The 19,548-nt window shown below is 41.5% G+C and overlaps 2 protein-coding genes across 6 annotated transcripts in view; one reads left to right on the top strand and one right to left on the bottom strand.

Moving 5' to 3' along the window:
• prokr1a (prokineticin receptor 1a) overlaps positions 1-6,977 on the top strand; it is a 12,162-nt gene extending 5,185 nt beyond the window's left edge. For both annotated transcript variants that reach the window (XM_062032678.1, XM_062032677.1), the window contains exons 2-3: positions 4,670-5,076; positions 5,134-6,977. In XM_062032678.1, the coding sequence (XP_061888662.1) occupies positions 4,676-5,076; positions 5,134-5,827 (1,095 nt within the window). In that variant the 5' untranslated portion in view covers positions 4,670-4,675 and the 3' untranslated portion in view covers positions 5,828-6,977. The remainder of the gene's footprint in view (positions 1-4,669; positions 5,077-5,133) is intronic.
• A 2,220-nt stretch (positions 6,978-9,197) lies between these two features.
• On the bottom strand, positions 9,198-19,126 carry aplf (aprataxin and PNKP like factor). 4 transcript variants are annotated; one of them, XM_062032673.1, is made up of 11 exons: positions 18,974-19,126; positions 18,491-18,597; positions 16,542-16,613; positions 14,372-14,523; positions 14,173-14,269; positions 14,001-14,103; positions 13,828-13,943; positions 13,589-13,767; positions 10,101-10,223; positions 9,991-10,037; positions 9,198-9,860 (listed from the first exon to the last, which is right to left on the bottom strand). In XM_062032673.1, exons 2-11 carry the CDS (start codon positions 18,581-18,583, stop codon positions 9,670-9,672), a joined length of 1,173 nt encoding a protein of 390 aa, XP_061888657.1. In that variant the 5' UTR covers positions 18,584-18,597; positions 18,974-19,126; the 3' UTR covers positions 9,198-9,669. The 4 variants fall into 4 exon arrangements, with proteins under 4 accessions (XP_061888657.1, XP_061888659.1, XP_061888658.1 ...); XM_062032675.1 differs by having other exon boundaries at positions 13,864-13,943; XM_062032674.1 differs by having other exon boundaries at positions 14,004-14,103.
• Between the last annotated feature and the right edge of the window lie 422 nt (positions 19,127-19,548).

Here is a 19,548-nt window from a genome sequence, read left to right as displayed (position 1 = left end):
TATCATAATTTATCCTAGTTTAGCATAATTTAGCTTAGTTTTTTTTAGCATATCATAACTTAGCTTAGTTTAGCATACCTTATCTTAATTTATCACAATTTATCTTAGTTTGGCATAATTTATCTTAATTTATCATAATTTATATTAGTTTAGCATAATTTATCTTAATTTATCATAATTTGTTTTTAGTTTAGCATAATTTAGCTCAATTTATCATAATTTATCTTAGTTTAGCATAACTTAGCTTAGTTTAGCATACCATAGCTTAATTTATCACAATTTAGCTTAGTTTAGCTTAATTTATCATAATTTATCCTTGTTTAGCATAATTTAGCGTAGTTTTTTTTAGCATATCATAACTTAGCTTAGTTTAGCATACCTTATCTTAATTTATCACAATTTATCTTAGTTTGGCATAATTTATCTTAATTTGTCATAATTTATTTTAGTTTAGCATAATTTAGCTTAATTTATCATAATTTGTTTTTAGTTTAGCATAATTTAGCCCAATTTATCATAATTTATCTTAGTTTAGCATAACTTAGCTTAGTTTAGCATACCTTAGCTTAATTTATCACAATTTAGCTTAGTTTAGCATAATTTATCTTAATTTATCATAATTTATCCTAGTTTATCATAGCTTATCTTAGTTTGTATCTTAGCATATCATAATTTATCTTAATTTATCATAATTTATCCTAGTTTATCATAACTTATCTTAGTTTGTATCTTAGCATATCATAATTTACCTTAATAGATCATAACGTAGTTTAGTTTAGCATATCATAATGTAACTTAGTTGATCTTATCATAACTTATCTTAGTTTATCTTAGCATATCATACCTTATCTTAGTTGATCATACTTTAGCTTAGTGGCCTAGTGGTAAGCAGGGGTGGGCAATTAATTTTTGCCGGGGGCCGCATGAGCAACCCGAGCACTGCTGGAGGGCCACACCGACATTATTTCAATTAAATTTTGCTCAAATTATTTTTGATATACCGTAAAATAAACAACAATAATAATAATATAATATTTCATTTTCTGTCACTTTATCTTGCATCCTCTTTGTTGTGAACGTAGCGCGCCTGTAAGGTGATTGGTGAAGAAGGAGGAAGCGTTCGTTGTTGCGTAAATGAGGAGTGAGGATAGACGTGCGCGTGGAAAGAACAAGATAAGTTGAGCTGTGTTAGCATAGGTTGCGCAATAAAAGTTTAAAAAGAGCGTCAGACTTGGTGTGCACTTCTTCTGGACGCTGCAATTGGTGGCAGAAGTGGGATGAAATGCCTCCCAGTTCGCCTTGCCATCAAACCTGGGAGTCTTCATTGAGGGCGGAATTCCCCCACGGCAAGCAGCGTGCGCTGCACCTGTAGACGCTGCCTCTCTCCTTCCTCCCTCTCTCTCTCTCTTCACGTCCAGGATTCACACAGAGCCAGGATGAAAGATTCGTGGATGAGGAACGTAAGAGTGAAGGACTAGAGTGCAGTGCAGGACGTATCTTTTTTTGCTCTGACCGTAACTTAGGTACAAGCTGGCTCATTGGATTCCACACGCTCTCCTTTTTCTATTGTGGATCACGGATTTGTATTTTAAACCACCTCGGATACTATATCCTCTTGAAAATGAGAGTCGAGAACGCGAAATGGACATTCACAGTGACTTTTATCTCCACGACAATACATCGGCGAAGCACTTTAGCTACGGAGCTAACGTGATAGCATCGGGCTTAACTGCATATAGAAACAGACGAAATAAGCCCCTGACTGGAAGGATAGACAGAAGATCAACAATACTATTAAACCATGGACATGTAACTACACGGTTAATGCTGTGCCGCCTGGCGAAGCCTAGCAATGCTGTTGCTAACGACGCCATTGAAGCTAACTTAGCTACGGGACCTCGACAGAGCTATGCTAAAAACATTAGCTCTCCACCTACGCCAGCCCTCATCTGCTCATCAACACCCGTGCTCACCTGCGTTCCAGCGATCGACGGCGCGACGAAGGACTTCACCCGATCATCGATGCGGTCGGCGGCCCGGAGACGGCGGAAGCCAAGGTGAGGACAGCGGCGCGGCGGCGGGTGTTGTAGCTTTCGACGACACCCCGGCCGCCATCAGAGTCGGCAAGAAACATATATTTCCCCAAAGTTACGTACGTGACATGCACATAGCGCCACGCACGTACGGGCAAGCGATCAAATGTTTGGAAGACAAAGCTGTACTCACGGTAGCGCGTCTGCTATCCATCTCAAAGTCCTCCTGGTTGTGTTGCTGCAGCCAGCCGCTAATACACCGATCCCACCTACAGCTTTCTTCTTTGCAGTCTCCATTGTTCATTAAACAAATTGCAAAAGATTCACCAACACAGATGTCCAGAATACTGTGGAATTTTGCGATGAAAACAGAGCTGTTTGTATTGGATACAATGTGTCCCAATACTTCCGCTTCAACCATTGACGTCACGCGCATACGTCATCATACATAGACGTTTTCAACCGGAACTTTCGCGGGAAATTTAAAATTGCACTTCATAAGTTAACCCGGCCGTATTGGCATGTGTTGCAATGTTAAGATTTCATCATTGATATATAAACTATCAGACTGCATGGTCGGTAGTAGTGGCTTTCAGTAGGCCTTTAAACACACGGCTTTACCTTTAATTTCTGTAAAGAAATACTTGGCAGTCCATGTCTTGTTGAAAACACGCCATTCGTCATCAACTTTTGTCTTTTTAGCGTCTCGGGGATAACCGTGCATCATTTGTCGCTGTGCACCTTCACTCACAGGTTACACACGGACATATGCCGATAAATAACACTTTTCAAAATAAAAGCAGCACAGTTGTATTGCACGCACGACATAGATGTTTTTTTAAATTTATTTTTGTAATTTGTGATTACTGCTGTTTACATTCACTCACAATCGTGCACGCGCATACGTCCACACGGAAGTAACACAAATAACGCTTTTCAAAACAAAAGCAGCACCGTTGTATTGCACACTCGAGATAGATATTTTTTAAAATTTATTTTGTAATTTATGATTGGCCTCACGCGGGCCGGACAGGGACGCACAAAGGGCCGGATGTGGCCCGCGGGCCGCAGAATGCCCAGGTCTGGGTTAGAGTATCTGCCCTGATATGTGTAGGTTGTGAGTTCAAACCCCGGCCGAGTCATACCAAAGACTATAAAAATGGGACCCATTACCTCCCTGCTTGGCACTCAGCATCAAGGGTTGGAATTGGGGGGTTAAGTCACCAAAAATGATTCCCGGGCGTGGCCACTGCCGCTGCTCACTGCTCCCCTCACCTCCCAGGGGGTGAACAAGGGGATGGGTCAAATGCAGAGGACACATTTCACCACACGTAGTGTGTGAGTGACTATCATTGGTACTTTAACTTTAACTTTAGTTTATCTTAGCATATCATTTATCTTAGTTTATTTTATAACTTATCTTAGCATATCATAATTTATCCTAGTTTATCATAACTTATCTTAGTTTGTATCTTAGAATATCATAATTTATCTTAATAGATCATAGCTTAGTTTAGCATATCATTATGTATCTTAGTTGATCTTATCATAACTTATCTTAGTTTATCTTAGCATATCATAGCTTATCTTAGTTGATCATACTTTAGCTTAGTTTATCTTAGCATATCATTTATCTTAGTTTATTTTATAACTTATCTTAGCATATCATCATTTATCCTAGTTTATCATAACTTATCTTAGTTTGTATCTTAGAATATCATAATTTATCTTAATAGATCATAGCTTAGTTTAGCATATCATTATGTATCTTAGTTGATCTTATCATAACTTATCTTAGTTTATCTTAGCATATCATAACTTATCTTAGTTTATCATACTTTAGCTTAGTTTATCTTAGCATATCATAATTTATCATAGTTGATCATACTTTAGTTTAGCTTATCTTAGCATATCATTTATCTTAGTTTATTTTATAACTTATCTTAGCATATCATCATTTATCCTAGTTTATCATAACTTATCTTAGTTTGTATCTTAGAATATCATAATTTATCTTAATAGATCATAGCTTAGTTTAGCATATCATTATGTATCTTAGTTGATCTTATCATAACTTATCTTAGTTTATCTTAGCATATCATAACTTATCTTAGTTTATCATACTTTAGCTTAGTTTATCTTAGCATATCATAATTTATCATAGTTGATCATACTTTAGCTTAGTTTATCTTAGCATATCATAACTTATCTTAGTTTACCATACTTTAGCTTAGTTTATCTTAGCATATCATAATTTATCATAGTTGATCATACTTTAGTTTAGTTTATCTTAGCATATCATTTATCTTAGTTTATTTTATAACTTATCTTAGCATATCATAATTTATCTTAGTTGATCATAACTTATCTTAGTTTGTATCTTAGCATATCATAATTTATCTTAGTTGATCATACTTTAGCTTAGTTTATCTTAGCCTATCTTAGTTTATTTTATAACCTATCTTAGCATATCATAATTTAGCTTAGTTTATCTTAGCATATCATAACTTATCTTAGTTTGTCTTATAACTTGTCTTAGTTTATCTTAACATAACTTAGCACAGTTGGCGTTAGCTTAGCTCACTCAGCTGGTTGCTAAGCAAACTGTGACGTCTTGTTGTCGTTTTGTGCGCCAGCCAACGATGAACGACAGCCGGTTGGCCCCAGACGAAGACGTGGACTACGGGGTGGCCCCGGAGGACGTCCCGGACACCACGCGGGGCCCCGCCTTCTTGGCGGCCAGCGTGGTGATCGCGGCGGTCCTGCTGTGCATCATGGCGGTGTGCGGCGTGGGCAACTGCGCCTTCATCGCCGGGCTGGTGCGCCACAGGAAGCTGCGCAGCCTGACCAACCTGCTGATGGCCAACCTGGCGCTGTCCGACGTGCTGGTGGCGGCGCTCTGCTGCCCCCTGCTGCTGGACTATTACGTCCTCAAGCGGCTGTCCTGGGACCACGGCCTCCTCATGTGCGGCGCCGTCAACTACCTGCGCACGCTCTCGCTCCACGTGTCCACCAACGCCCTGCTGGCCATCGCCGTGGACAGGTAGGGACAAGCACTTCCTGTTGGCGAAGCCCGGGGTTGACGCGCGTGTGCCTGCAGGTACCTGGCCATCGTGCACCCTCTGAGACCTCGCATGAAGCGCCAGACGGCGTATTGCGTCATGGCCGCCGTCTGGGCGCTGCCCGTCCTGATCGCCATCCCCTCGGCCGTCATGTCGTCAGAGACCGCCTACCCCAGCCTGGGGGGCGGAGCCTCCAAGATCTTCTGCGCCCAGATCTGGCCGGCGGAGCAGCAGGTGTGGTACCCCTCCTACTTCCTGCTGGTGTTGGCGGTGGAGTTCCTGGGCCCGGTGGGCGTCATGGCCGTCTGCTACGTGCGCATCTCCGCCGAGTTGTGGTTCAAAGACCTTCCCGGCGTCCAGACCCAGCAGATCCGTAAACGTCTGCGGAAGCGGCGCAGGACGGTAGTGGTTCTGATCCTGGTCCTGGTGGCCTACGTGCTGTGCTGGACTCCGTACTACAGCTTCGCCCTGCTGCGGGACTTCTACCCCAGCCTCATCTCGGGGGACCGGAACTCCCTGCTGGTCTTCTACGTCATTGAGTGCGTGGCCATGAGCAACGGCGTCATCAACACGCTGTGCTTCGTCGGCGTCAGACGCCGCGCCCAAAGACCCCGCGGGCCGGCCCGCTTCCCGCTGGTCTCCTTCTTGGCCCGCAAGTCCATGGACGGGGCTGAGGCTCGCACGTCCTCGCTCAGGGTGACCGAGGACGCGGGGGGAGTCCGGTCCGTCTAGGACTCCAGCTACTGATCTTAGCGAGGTCCCGAGGTCTCCACGCCGTTCTGGACTCGAACCAGCTGAGACGAGGCTGCCCGTCTCCATGGCGACCAAGCCGAGGTCTTCATGGGACTCTCTCAGAACTTTTTAGGTCTTTGGACACGCCCCGGTCCACTCAGGTGGAGCACACGGAGGTGGTCCTCGTGAGGTCCAGGTGTCATCTAATGCTAGCATTAGTCTCGTCAAGGTGACGCTGAAGGTCAGGTGAGCGAGTGGGCGGGGCTTTACACACAGAAATTATGATGCAACTGCCAGCCGACCACCTCGCCATCACTGGGCGGTCTTTGAGTCAGTGGGGATCAATACTACCGCTGATCAATCAATACTATCAATGACATATCAAAGTACAGATGACGATCCATACTATCACCGATCAATCAGTAGTATCACTGATCAATCAGTAGTATCACTGATCAATCAGTATTATGACCAATCAATACTATCGCTGACCAATCAATGACAGATCAATCGTATCAACAACCAATTAATAGTGTCAATGATGGATTAATACTATCAAGAATCAGTCAATATTATCGATGACAAATCAATAATTTCATTAACGAATCATTAATATTAATGACCAAACAATACATGGATGACAGATCAATAATATCCTGTCAATGTTCATCACTTCCTGTCAATGTTCAATTATTCATCCATCACTTCCTGTCAATGTTCAATTAGTCGTCCATCACTTCCTGTCAATATTCAATTATTCGTCCATCACTTCCTGTCAATATTCAATTAGTCGTCCATCACTTCCTGTCAATATTCAATTAGTCATCCATCACTTCCTGTCAATATTCAATTAGCCGTCCATCACTTCCTGTCAATGTTCAATTAGTCGTCCATCACTTCCTGTCAATGTTCAATTAGTCGTCCACCACTTCCTGTCAATGTTCAATTAGTCGTCCATCACTTCCTGTCAATGTTCAATTAGTCGTCCACCACTTCCTGTCAATGTTCAATTAGTCGTCCACCACTTCCTGTCAATGTTCAATTAGTCGTCCATCACTTCCTGTCAATGTTCAATTAGTTGTCCACGCTTCCGTCAGTCTACCCCAAGGCAGCTGTGGCTATGAAAGTAGCTTACCACCACCAGGTGTGAATGAATGATGGGTTTTGAACATGTAAAGCGACTTTGGGTACTTAGAAAAGCGCTATATAAATCCCAGGTATTATTATTCCTGTCAAAGTTCAATTAGTCATCCATCACTTCCTGTCAATGTTCAATTAGTCATCCATCACTTCCTGTCAATGTTCAATTAGTCATCCATCACTTCCTGTCAATGTTCAATTAGTCGTCCATCACTTCCTGTCAATGTTCAATTAGTCATCCATCACTTCCTGTCAATATTCAATTAGTCATCCATCACTTCCTGTCAATATTCAATTAGCCGTACATCACTTCCTGTCAATTTTCAATTAGTCGTCCACCACTCCCTGTCAATGTTCAATTAGTCGTCCACCACTCCCTGTCAATGTTCAATTAGTCGTCCATCACTTCCTGTCAATGTTCAATTAGTCGTCCATCACTTCCTGTCAATGTTCAATTAGTCATCCATCACTTCCTGTCAATATTCAATTAGTCGTCCATCACTTCCTGTCAATATTCAATTAGTCGTCCATCACTTCCCGTCAATATTCAATTAGTCGTCCGACACTTCCTGTCAATATTCAATTAGTCATCCATCACTTCCTGTCAATATTCAATTAGTCGTCCATCACTTCCTGTCAATGTTTAATTAGTCGTCCATCACTTCCTGTCAATGTTCAATTAGTCGTCCATCACTTCCTGTCAATGTTCAATTAGTCGTCCATCACTTCCTGTCAATATTCAATTAGTCGTCCATCACTTCCTGTCATTGTTTAATTAGTCATCCATCACTTCCTGTCAATGTTCAATTAGTCGTCCATCACTTCCTGTCAATATTCAATTAGTCGTCCATCACTTCCTGTCAATATTCAATTAGTCGTCGTCAATCACTTCCTGTCATTGTTCAATTAGTCATCCATCACTTCCTGTCAATGTTCAATTAGTCGTCCATCACTCCTGTCAATGTTCAATTAGTCGTCCATCACTTCCTGTCAATGTTCAATTAGTCGTCCATCACTTCCTGTCAATGTTCAATTAGTCATCCATCACTTCCTGTCAATGTTCAATTAGTCATCCATCACTTCCTGTCAATGTTCAATTAGTCATCCATCACTTCCTGTCAATGTTCAATTAGTCGTCCATCACTACCTGTCAATGTTCAATTAGTCATCCATCACTTCCTGTCAATGTTCAATTAGTCGTCCATCACTTCCTGTCAATGTTCAATTAGTCGTCCACCACTCCCTGTCAATGTTCAATTAGTCGTCCATCACTTCCTGTCAATGTTCAATTAGTCGTCCATCACTTCCTGTCAATGTTCAATTAGTCGTCCATCACTTCCTGTCAATGTTCAATTAGTCTCCCATCACTTCCTGTCAATTTTCAATTAGTCGTCCACCACTCCCTGTCAATGTTCAATTAGTCGTCCATCACTTCCTGTCAATGTTCAATTAGTCGTCCATCACTTCCTGTCAATGTTCAATTAGTCGTCCATCACTTCCTGTCAATGTTGAATTAGTCGTCCATCACCTCCTGTCAATGTTCAATTAGTCATCCATCACTTCCTGTCAATATTCAATTAGTCGTCCATCACTTCCTGTCAATGTTCAATTAGTCTCCCATCACTTCCTGTCAATGTTCAATTAGTCATCCATCACTCCCTGTCAATGTTCAATTAGTCATCCATCACTTCCTGTCAATGTTCAATTAGTCATCCATCACTTCCTGTCAATGTTCAATTAGTCATCCATCACTTCCTGTCAATGTTCAATTATTCATCCATCACTTCCTGTCAATGTTCAATTAGTCATCCATCACTTCCTGTCAATATTCCTTTAATGCTGACAGAAAAATGTAAGCTAACATTAGCCACAACATTAGGTACACCTCTTTAACTGCATGACAACAAACGTTCCATTTTTTATTACATTTTCAGTACAGCACTTTGTGTTTGCCACTTGGCTGTGTCAATAATTCATTTGATGACAACATTAGAAACATCTTCATCCAGGCAAACTTTCTGTATTTTGAGCTTTTATTTTGTGTGCAATGTACATTTTTGCTTGTACTAAACGTGACGACAGCGCCTGGTTCTAAACACAAGAGCTTTGATACTTTAAGCCCGTTGAAAGATCATTGCTTTGTTGTGTGTGTGTGTGTGTGTGTGTGTGTGTGTGTGTGTGTGTGTGTGTGTGTGTGTGTGTGTGTGTGTGTGTGTGTGTGTGTGTGTGTGTGTGTGTGTGTGTGTGCATGTGTGACATTATAGTCTCATTTGTATAATTGGCCATGGAGCGCGTGCATGTCATTTTTGTGGTTGCCCTGGAAGACAGAAAGTGAGCAATAAACTTGACAAGCAAAATGAATATATTCAGAGCACCTCTGTTGATTTTTCTCCTGCAAGGCGGCCTGTGAGTGCCTCTAGAAGGGGGAGGGGCCCACAGTACACCTGCTGCTCGTTGAGAAGAGCAATACGGTGGCAGACCAGGTGAGTCTGATGTCACGAAGCGGACCACCTTCCGTACGGACACACTCACACTCGCTATAAAGCTTTCATGAGCACAAAACCAAACGTGAAGTCACACGGCAAAAAGGACTTTTATTTTGAAATTCAGCGTCTGTGCGTGACTTCCTGGTGCAGGCGTAAAAACGTGGCGTCTTTTATTGTGAAAGTCAAAGTAAAGCCGTAACCTCTGACCTGTCCACCCTACTTCCTGCCTCTGACGAAGGCCGCAGCTTCCTTCCGCAGCTGCGCCACGCCCTCGTCGCCGTCGGAGTCGGAGTCGGGGGGGGCGTAGTCGGCGTCGTCGCCCGCGTCTTCGCTGTCGTCGTCGATGAAGCTGTCCTCGGACTCGTCCTCGTCCGCCGTCCGTCTGGGTGGGGCCCGCGTGGAGCGTGCTGAGAGAGGACGCCACTTTGTTTATTTTCAACGTCACCTGAGTGCAAGTGAATGTTTGGAGCAGGCAGGAAGTGGGCAGCGCTTCTACTTCCTGCGTGGTGAGGCGGCCGAGGGCGTCGCCATGGTTACCTGCTCTCCTGGCGTGCGTGTACTCCTTGCGATGGAGAGGATTCTTCCTGCGGAATAAAACAACGTCGTCTGAGGTCCGAACGTCAAAGGGCGAGGGCGTGACCTCTGACCTGTAGCAGTCGGCGCCGTAGGGACACTGGGGTCGCTCTTCTTCCTCCGCCTCCCGCTGCTCCTCTTCCTCGTAGTCGGAGTCTCCAGGATGGCTGGACTCCCGGAAGTGAAGCGGGTTCTTCCTGAGAGGACCAAGATGGAGGAGCGTGTTAGCGCCTCCTTTCTTTCAGTCATCAAAACCAAACAAAGGAATAAAACACAAATAAAAGAATCAGCGTGATGTTGAGGATAAGAAGCTCCACCTCAGGGGGGTCCTGACTACAGACCGCCGACATCTTCAAATGTAATCAACAAACACATGTATGCGCAGCATTGACTTATATGACCCAATGCAAACAACCTTCCCTAGTCATGGTGCGAGAATAAATGAGCCAGCACAAAAAGTCAACACAGATATGGTCACACAAACACAACCTGTCAGAATAATTGTATCTAAGTTATCACAAAACTTTGTGTTCCCGGCGAGCAGACAAAAGCTGTCTTTGATCTTACCAATCAAAAAGATTGTAAAACTCCACTGTGTAGGATGGGAAGCGACATGAAGGTGTCGGTTTCATTGATCTACTGTAATCCACAGGAAGATTTTGTCTTGACCCGAGATCTACAAAGCGGAGAGAAAGCAGGACCTGACCCCCCTCCAGGCACCTCGTCTTTTAACTGTGACGGCTGTTTACGACCCCCCTTCCTTTAGAAACAGCTGTTGCCATGTAATCAGGGAAAGTCCAAATAAAAGAGGAGGCATACAATCTTTCGTCAGAGCGTGGTTTACAAGAGTACAGCCCAGACGTTTCTCCTCAATGGGCTAAATTGAATTCTGTCTCTCTTTAATTCCTTGCTTCTTGTCTGTTTAATAGATGTCATCAGTGTTTGAACCTGACACAACCTGCTCACCAAACTTTGTAGATATTATTAAAAAAAACATAAAAACCATAAAAAAAAAAAAAATCTAAATCACATCCATTACAAAGCATGATGGGAAAAATGCTAAACTCTCTCCACACTTATCCGTACTTATTGGCGCATTTTTGATAAATCAAAAAACTTCAAGAAGGTTGTCAGGAAAGTAAACAAGGTCGAACTTTCACATACTCTTAATAAGCAATTATATGAATTATTAATTATATATAATTAATATATCATTAGCAGCACGGTGGCACAGGGGTTAGTGCATGTGCCTCAAAATACGAAGCTCCTGAGTAGTCCTGAGTTCAATCCCGGGCTCGGGATCTTTCTGTGTGGAGTTTGCATGTTCTCCCCATGACTGCGTGGGTTCCCTCCGGGTACTCCGGCTTCCTCCCACCTCCAAAGACATACACCTGGGGATAGGCCCCTCCCACCTCCAAAGACATGCACCTGGGGATAGGCCCCTCCCACCTCCAAAGACATGCACCTGGGGATAAGGTTGATTGGCAACATTAAATGGGCCCTAGTGTGTGAATGTTGTCTATCTGTGTTGGCCCTGCGATGAGGTGGCGACTTGTCCAGGGTGTACCCCGCCTTCCGCCCGGGTGCAGCTGGGATGGGCTCCGGCGCCCCCCGCGGCTCCAGGGGAGGCGAGCCGTAGAGAATGGATGGATATCCAATGATATGAATGACATATCATTATATTGTCCTCTAGTTATATTTAGGCATAACAACCACACAAACTAACGTCCTTTCTTCACGTGTCGTTCTGCTCTCTAACACTACCAATATAATAAACTGGATGACGTTCAAACAAATCTAATGTTCAAACAAAGATTTCACAAAGTGATCTCTGCAGACACAAGCGTGGTCTGACTGCATTCTACAAGATGATGAAAGTGATATTTTTATTTTTATTTTATTATTTCCTTTTTCCCCCCTGACTTGATTACCTTTATGAACCACTTCTGTGGAAAGATCTTTCGTATCGCTCCATTTGAACGACTGCAACATCCAAGGTCATAAAAAAATAATCTATTTATTAATATTATATAAATATTTTTTATTATTATTATTATTATCATATTATTATATGTGTGAATGCTGAAACATTCACACATATAAGATTCTACACCAAAAAAAATGTCTAATTCCTACATTTCTCCCCCGATTGGAAGCATTCACACACTCCACTCACTTTGCACAATCAAACTAGCATTTTCCAAGTCCAAAAAAATTCCAGGAATTCCCAGTTTTCCAAAGCCTTATTTTCATCTCTTCCTGGAAAGCTTTCAGTCCATATATTTCAACCGTTTTTGACCATTCCACCTTCAAAACATTCCTCTTAGTTGGGACAATAAATGCTCTTATTTTTAATGGTACAAATTTCCAGGAAATTCCCATTCAAATGAATAGATGTATTCATGGTTCGACAGTGACCTGTATTCTCAAAATTTTGCCCCATTTTTAAACCCAATTCCGACCTTTCACCCATCCACACACACTACGCTTCCCATATATCCAACACAAAATGTGTTTTCCCATTTCCAAAATTCCCAGTTTTCCTGGAATTTCCCTCCATTGAAAATGGATGGCCAATATACTGTACAATCTACTGCGTATCCCACATTTTGGTTGGAACTGTTCCACCATCCACACACTCCACTCACTTTGCACAATCAAACTAGCATTTTTTAAGGTCCAAAAAATTCCAGGAATTCCCAGAATTCCCGGTTTTCCAAAGAACCTATTTTCATCACTTCCTGGAAAGCTTTCAGTCCACATATTTAAACCGTTTTTCACCGTTCCACCTTCAAAACATTACTCTTAGTTGGGACAACAAATGCTCCTATTTTTAGCCGTACAAATTCCCAAATTTCCAGGAAATTCCCATTCAAATGGTTCTACAGTGCCCGAAATTCTCATGATTTTGCGGCATTTTTAAACCCAATTCCGACCTTTCAACCATCCACACACACTACGCTTCCCGTATATCCAACACAAAATGTGTTTTCCCATTTCCAAAATTCCCAGTTTTCCTGGAATTTCCCTCCATTGACAATGGATGGCCAAAATACTGTACAATCTACTGCGTATCCCACATTTTGATTGGAACTGTTCCACCATCCACACACTCCACTCACTTTGCACAATCAAACTAGCATTTTCCAAGTTCCAAAAAATTCCAGGAATTCCCAGAATTCCCGGTTTTCCAAAGAACCTATTTTCATCACTTCCTGGAAAGCTTTCAGTCCACATATTTAAACCGTTTTTCACCATTCCACCTTCAAAACATTACTCTTAGTTGGGACAACAAATGCTCCTATTTTTTGCCGTACAAATTCCCAAATTTCCAGGAAATTCCCATTCAAATGGTTCTACAGTGCCCGAAATTCTCAAGATTTTGCGGCATTTTTAAACCCAATTCCGACCTTTCAACCATCCACACACACTACTCTTCCCATATATCCAACACAAAATATGTTTTCACTTTCCCAAAATTCCCAGTTTTCCTGGAAGTTTCTCCGCATGGACAAGGAATGTCATCCTGAGGAAGCGTTGCTAGGCGACCAGCACAACAAACCTGTAGCAGTCCTTCCCATAAGGACAGGGACTTCTCTGCTTTGCTGACTGCTTGTCTCCGCTGCCGTTGGTCTCCTCGCTCTGTGATTGGTCCACGCCCGAGCTGACCACCTGCAGGCGTGCGTCCGCCATGTCTTTCTGCGGCGAGCTGACGGGACGCTGGTGTGACGGCGGCACGTCCTGAAAGTGGACGCCATGTTGATTTACTGATCACGTGGAAGATTTTTCTCCACACTCAACTGTCTTGAGGCCTCCGTCCTTCCTCCTCCTCTTCACCTTGGGCTTCTCCTCGTCCTCACTAAGCTCCGCCTCCCCAGGTAAGGAGCCGGTGGGCGAGGCTTTTTTGGCCTTTGCAGCTGTGATGCGAAAAAGACAGAGAGGATTGTCCACCAACAGTGGAGGGTGAGGTGTGCTACCTTGGGGGCTGCAGGAGGCGGAGCTTGCGGTGAGCGCCATCATCCACGCAGGTAAAACTCTTTTTTGAAGGCGAGGCGAGGGCGAGGCTACTTCCACTTCCTGTGTGGAAGACTCTGACTCTTACACCCTGCTTGCATCATTCAAGCGCCAATGGAAACACACACAAACCTTCTTTGAAGTCCCGTCTGGTGCAGCGTCTCCATCAAGGAGGGGCGTGGTCTGCGGTGAAACAGGAAGTGGCTGCGGCTCCAACGCGGCTCCTCCTCTGCGGACGTGTTATCATGCAAAGTGTTGTTGGATGTTTCATCTCCACCATGAATAAAGCCTTCACATCAAAGATGGACACTTCATCTTCATCAATCGCTACCTGAGGGGGCTCAGCGCCACCACACGGTACAGCAGCTGGCCCGGCAGCAGCGACAACACGTCGCCATGGCGAAGGGCACACCACACACCCTTCTGCAGGGGTCGGGGGTCGTCGTTGAGGGACGACTGAAGGAAGCACGGGTTCAAGTGGGTCTGGAAAACACACATTTTATATTCCACTGACATCATTGTATTCATTCAAGTGTAAAAAGAAGTTTGTAATTACATGAAAAACACACACAGAAGGTTTTATAATCTATAAACAACATTGTATTCATTCAAGTGTAAAAAGAAGTTTGTAATTACATGAGTCATTTATCAAATCTAACTTTAGAGACTTAGAAACAATGCCCCATCATCAGTCACACACGTACTTACGCACACATACACACACACACGCACACACACACAAACACATGCACAACTGCATGGCTGAGTACAGAGGAGCCAGGTGAGGAAACTCTATCACAGTTCACGTATATATTAATGTATTCATTCATGTATTTACTCATGTATATATGCATGTATTGATTCACGTATATATGCATGTATTTATTCACGTATATATTCATTCACATATATATTAATGTATTCATTCATGTATATATTCACACATATATTAATGTATTGTTTCATGTATATATTCATGTATTAATTCACGTATATATTCATGTATATATTAATTCATGTATTTATTCACGTATATCTCATGTATTAGTTCACGTATATTTTAATGTATTCATTCATGTATTTATTCACGTATATATTCATGTATTCATTCACCTATGTTAATGTACTAATTCATGTATATATTAATGTATTCATTCACGTATATATTCATGTATTCATTCATGTACACATTCACATATATATTCACATATTCATTCACGTATATATTAATGTATTCATTCACGTATATATTCATGTATTCATTCATGTACACATTCACATATATATTCACATATTCATTCACGTATATATTAATGTATTCATTCACATACATATTAATATATTAATTCACGTATATAATGTATTCATTCACTTATGTATCAATGTATTCATTCACTTATTTATTAATGTATTCATGCATGTATTTATTCACGTATATATATACAGTATATATATATATATATATATATATATATATATATATATATATATATATATATATATATATATATATATATATATATATATATATATATATATATATATCCATGTATTCATTCACGTACATATCCATGTATTCATTCACGTGCATATTCATTCACATATGTACTAATGTATTCATTCATGTATATATTCACGCATATATTAATGTATTGTTTCATGTATATATTCATGTAGTCATTCACGTATATATTCATGTATCATTCATGTATATATTAATTCATGTATTTATTCACGTATGTATATCAAGTATTCATTCACGTATATTTTAATGTATTCGTTCATGTATTTATTCACGTATATATTCATGTATTCATTCACCTATATGTTAATGTATTAATTCACATATATAGTCATGTATTTATTCACGTATATATTCATGTATTCATTCATGTACACATTCACATATATGTTCACATATTCATTTGCGTATATATTAATGTATTGATTCACGTATATATTAATGTATTAATTCACGTATATAATGTATTCATTCACTTATGTATTAATGTATTCATTCACATATTTATTAATGTATTCATTCATGTATTTATTCACGTATATGTATATATATATATATATATATATATATATATATATATATATATATATATATATATATATATATATATATATATATATATATATATATATATATATATATCCATGTATTCATTCTCGTATATATTCATGTATTCATTCATGTATACATCCATGTATTTATTCCCCTATGTATTCATTCCCGTGTATATTCATGTATTCATTCACCTATATATATCCATGTATTTATTCACCTATGTATTCATTGATGTATATATACATGTATTCATTCACGTATATATCCATGTATTTATTTACCTATGTATTCATTGACGTATATATTCATGTATTAATTCATGTATATATCCATGAATTTATTCACCTATGTATTCATTCATGTGTATATATATGCACAGTGGTGCAACACGTAGGCACACGTCATTGTCTCACTTTCAACGTACTGGTTTGAGGCGAAGTTGTCCATTGTTGTTGTCCAACAGCCCGTGACGTCTGGACACTCTTTTGTCGCTCACCTGAGGTAAACAATATCAAAACATGATGCTACAATGTGCAACATGATGCTACAATGTGCAAGTGATTGTTGTGTTAGATTGGTTGTCAGGGAGAAGAAGTGCAAAAACTACATGTTCCAACATCACTAGGCATGAATGTAAAGCAGAGGACTCACTCCCAGGAAAGTAATGTAATGTGAAGCAGAGGAGGACTCACTCCCAGAAAAGTAATGTAATGTGCAGCAGAGGAGGACTCACTCCCAGGAATGTAATGTAATGTGAAGCAGAGGAGGACTCACTCCCATGAAAGTAATGTAATGTGAAGCAGAGGAGGACTCACTCCCATGAAAGTAATGTAATGTGAAGCAGAGGAGGACTCACTCCCAGGAAAGTAATGTAATGTGAAGCAGAGGAGGACTCTCTCCCAGGAAAGTAATGTAATGTGAAGCAGAGGAGGACTCACTCCCAGGAAAGTAATGTAGTGTAAAGCAGAAGAGGACTCACTCCCATGAAAGTAATGTAATGTGAAAAAGAGGAGGACTCACTCCCAGGAAAGTAATGTAATGTGAAGCAGAGGAGGACTCACTCCCAGGAAAGTAATGTAATGTGAAGCAGAGGAGGACTCACTCCCAGGAAAGTAATGTAATGTGAAGCAGAGGAGGACTCACTCACAGGAAAGTAATGTAATGTGAAGTAGAGGAGGACTCACTCCCAGGAAAGTAATGTAATGTGAAGCAGAGGAGGACTCACTCCCATGAAAGTAATGTAATGTGAAGCAGAGGAGGACTCACTCCCAGGAAAGTAATGTAATGTGAAGCAGAGGAGGACTCACTCACAGGAAAGTAATGTAATGTAAAGTAGAGGAGGACTCACTCCCAGGAAAGTAATGTAATGTGAAGCAGAGGAGGACTCACTCCCAGGAAAGTAATGTAATGTGAAGCAGAGGAGGACTCACTCCCAGGAAAGTAATGTAATGTGAAGCAGAGGAGGACTCACTCCCAGGAAAGTAATGTAATGTGAAGCAGAGGAGGACTCACTCCCAGGAAAGTAATGTAATGTGAAGCAGAGGAGGACTCACTCACAGGAAAGTAATGTAATGTGAAGTAGAGGAGGACTCACTCCCAGGAAAGTAATGTAATGTGAAGCAGAGGAGGACTCACTCCCATGAAAGTAATGTAATGTGAAGCAGAGGAGGACTCACTCCCAGGAAAGTAATGTAATGTGAAGCAGAGGAGGACTCACTCCCAGGAAAGTAATGTAATGTGAAGCAGAGGAGGACTCACTCCCAGGAAAGTAATGTAATGTAAAGCAGAAGAGGACTCACTCCCATGAAAGTAATGTAATGTGAAAAAGAGGAGGACTCACTCCCAGGAAAGTAATGTAATGTGAAGCAGAGGAGGACTCACTCCCAGGAAAGTAATGTAATGTGAAGCAGAGGAGGACTCACTCCCAGGAAAGTAATGTAATGTGAAGCAGAGGAGGACTCACTCACAGGAAAGTAATGTAATGTGAAGCAGAGGAGGACTCACTCCCAGGAAGGTAATGTAATGTGAAGCAGAGGAGGACTCACTCCCATGAAAGAAATGTAATGTGAAGCAGAGGAGGACTCACTCCCAGAAAAGTAATGTAATGTGAAGCAGAGGAGGACTCACTCCCAGGAAAGTAATGTAATGTGAAGCAGAGGAGGACTCACTCCCGGGAAAGTAATGTAATGTGAAGCAGAGGAGGACTCACTCCCAGGAAAGTAATGTAATGTGAAGCAGAGGAGGACTCACTCACAGGAAAGTAATGTAATGTAAAGCAGAGGAGGACTCACTCCCAGGAAAGTAATGTAATGTGAAGCAGAGGAGGACTCACTCCCAGAAAAGTAATGTAATGTGAAGCAGAGGAGGACTCACTCCCAGGAAAGGACCGCGGCCAAGCAGCGTCTCCCCCGGGGGAAGGTGGATGGGATCCCCGCCATGCTCCGGGATGAGGTCGAAGCCGGACATTTGTTCTCAGCAGACTGTAAATGTGGATCAGAATCAGAATCAGAATCAGAATCAGAATAGTTTTATTGCCATTGTTTGAGAAAGGGTTCACAAACTAGGAACGTTTCTTGGTGCAATGGTGCAAATAAAACACATATAACACAGAATAGGTCATAAATTAGCTGTAACTGAACTATCAGATCTTGGAGAAAATGTTGCAAGTGAAATGAATTGAAATAATGGTGATAATAGCAAGGTGATAATAGCAAGGTGATACTAGTTCATTAACTAGATGCTTCAATACATCTATAGATGAATGCAGCTCCTGAATGAATCTAGTATCTATCTCCTCTCCATTTAAATATACTGTTGATCGCTTCAAGTTGCAAATAAAATGTTGGCGAAGCTTACAAACTGTAGCTTGTGGTGAAGAAAGTTGTCCTCGCAGACTGAAGCCGAAAACAACAAAAACAACAAAAACATAAACAACAACAAAAGCACTCGGGCCGCCACCTTCATTGCAGGACTTCCGCATTCATGAGCGCATGCGCAAAAGAGGCGGGTCTCGTCAAGGGCCAGTTTGGATCGTCACTGATTATCGTCCAACTTGTGAAATCTGCAGCCGGAAGTAGCAACACTGATTAAAAAATGTTCAGGTATAAATATACTTCACGCTATTATGTATTCTTCAAATGCTGAGCTCTTATTGTGAAGACTGTGGCCAGAAGTAGCATTATTGCGCTCTTATTGTGTAGTGTGCAGCCGGAAGTTACACCACCGATTAAACCTTTTTCAGATATAAATATACTTCACACCAGAGGTGTGGACTCGAGTCACATGACTTGGACTCGAGTCAGACTCGAGTCATGAATTTGATGACTTTAGACTCGACTTGACAAAATGTAAAGAGACTTGCAACTCGACTTAGACTTTAACATCAATGACTTGTGACTTCACTTGGACTTGAGGCTTTTGACTTGACATGA

Source organism: Entelurus aequoreus, linkage group LG22, assembly GCF_033978785.1.
Source record: "Entelurus aequoreus isolate RoL-2023_Sb linkage group LG22, RoL_Eaeq_v1.1, whole genome shotgun sequence".
Taxonomy (NCBI): domain Eukaryota; kingdom Metazoa; phylum Chordata; class Actinopteri; order Syngnathiformes; family Syngnathidae; genus Entelurus; species Entelurus aequoreus.
Note: the sequence above shows the minus strand (reverse complement) of the source record. Positions and strands in the feature narration are given on the sequence as shown.

What these genes read in the sequence shown, in the direction of transcription:
- aplf (XM_062032673.1), bottom strand. Translation starts at nt 18,583, where the DNA reads ATGTCCGGCTTCGACCTCATCCCGGAGCATGGCGGGGATCCCATCCAC. An exon ending in GCCGCGGTCCTTTCCTGGGA is followed by an intron (nt 16,614 to 18,490) that starts GTGAGTCCTCCT and finishes TGTTTACCTCAG; the next exon opens with GTGAGCGACAAAAGAGTGTC. An exon ending in AGGACGGAGGCCTCAAGACA is followed by an intron (nt 13,768 to 13,827) that starts GTTGAGTGTGGA and finishes GTCCACTTTCAG; the next exon opens with GACGTGCCGCCGTCACACCA.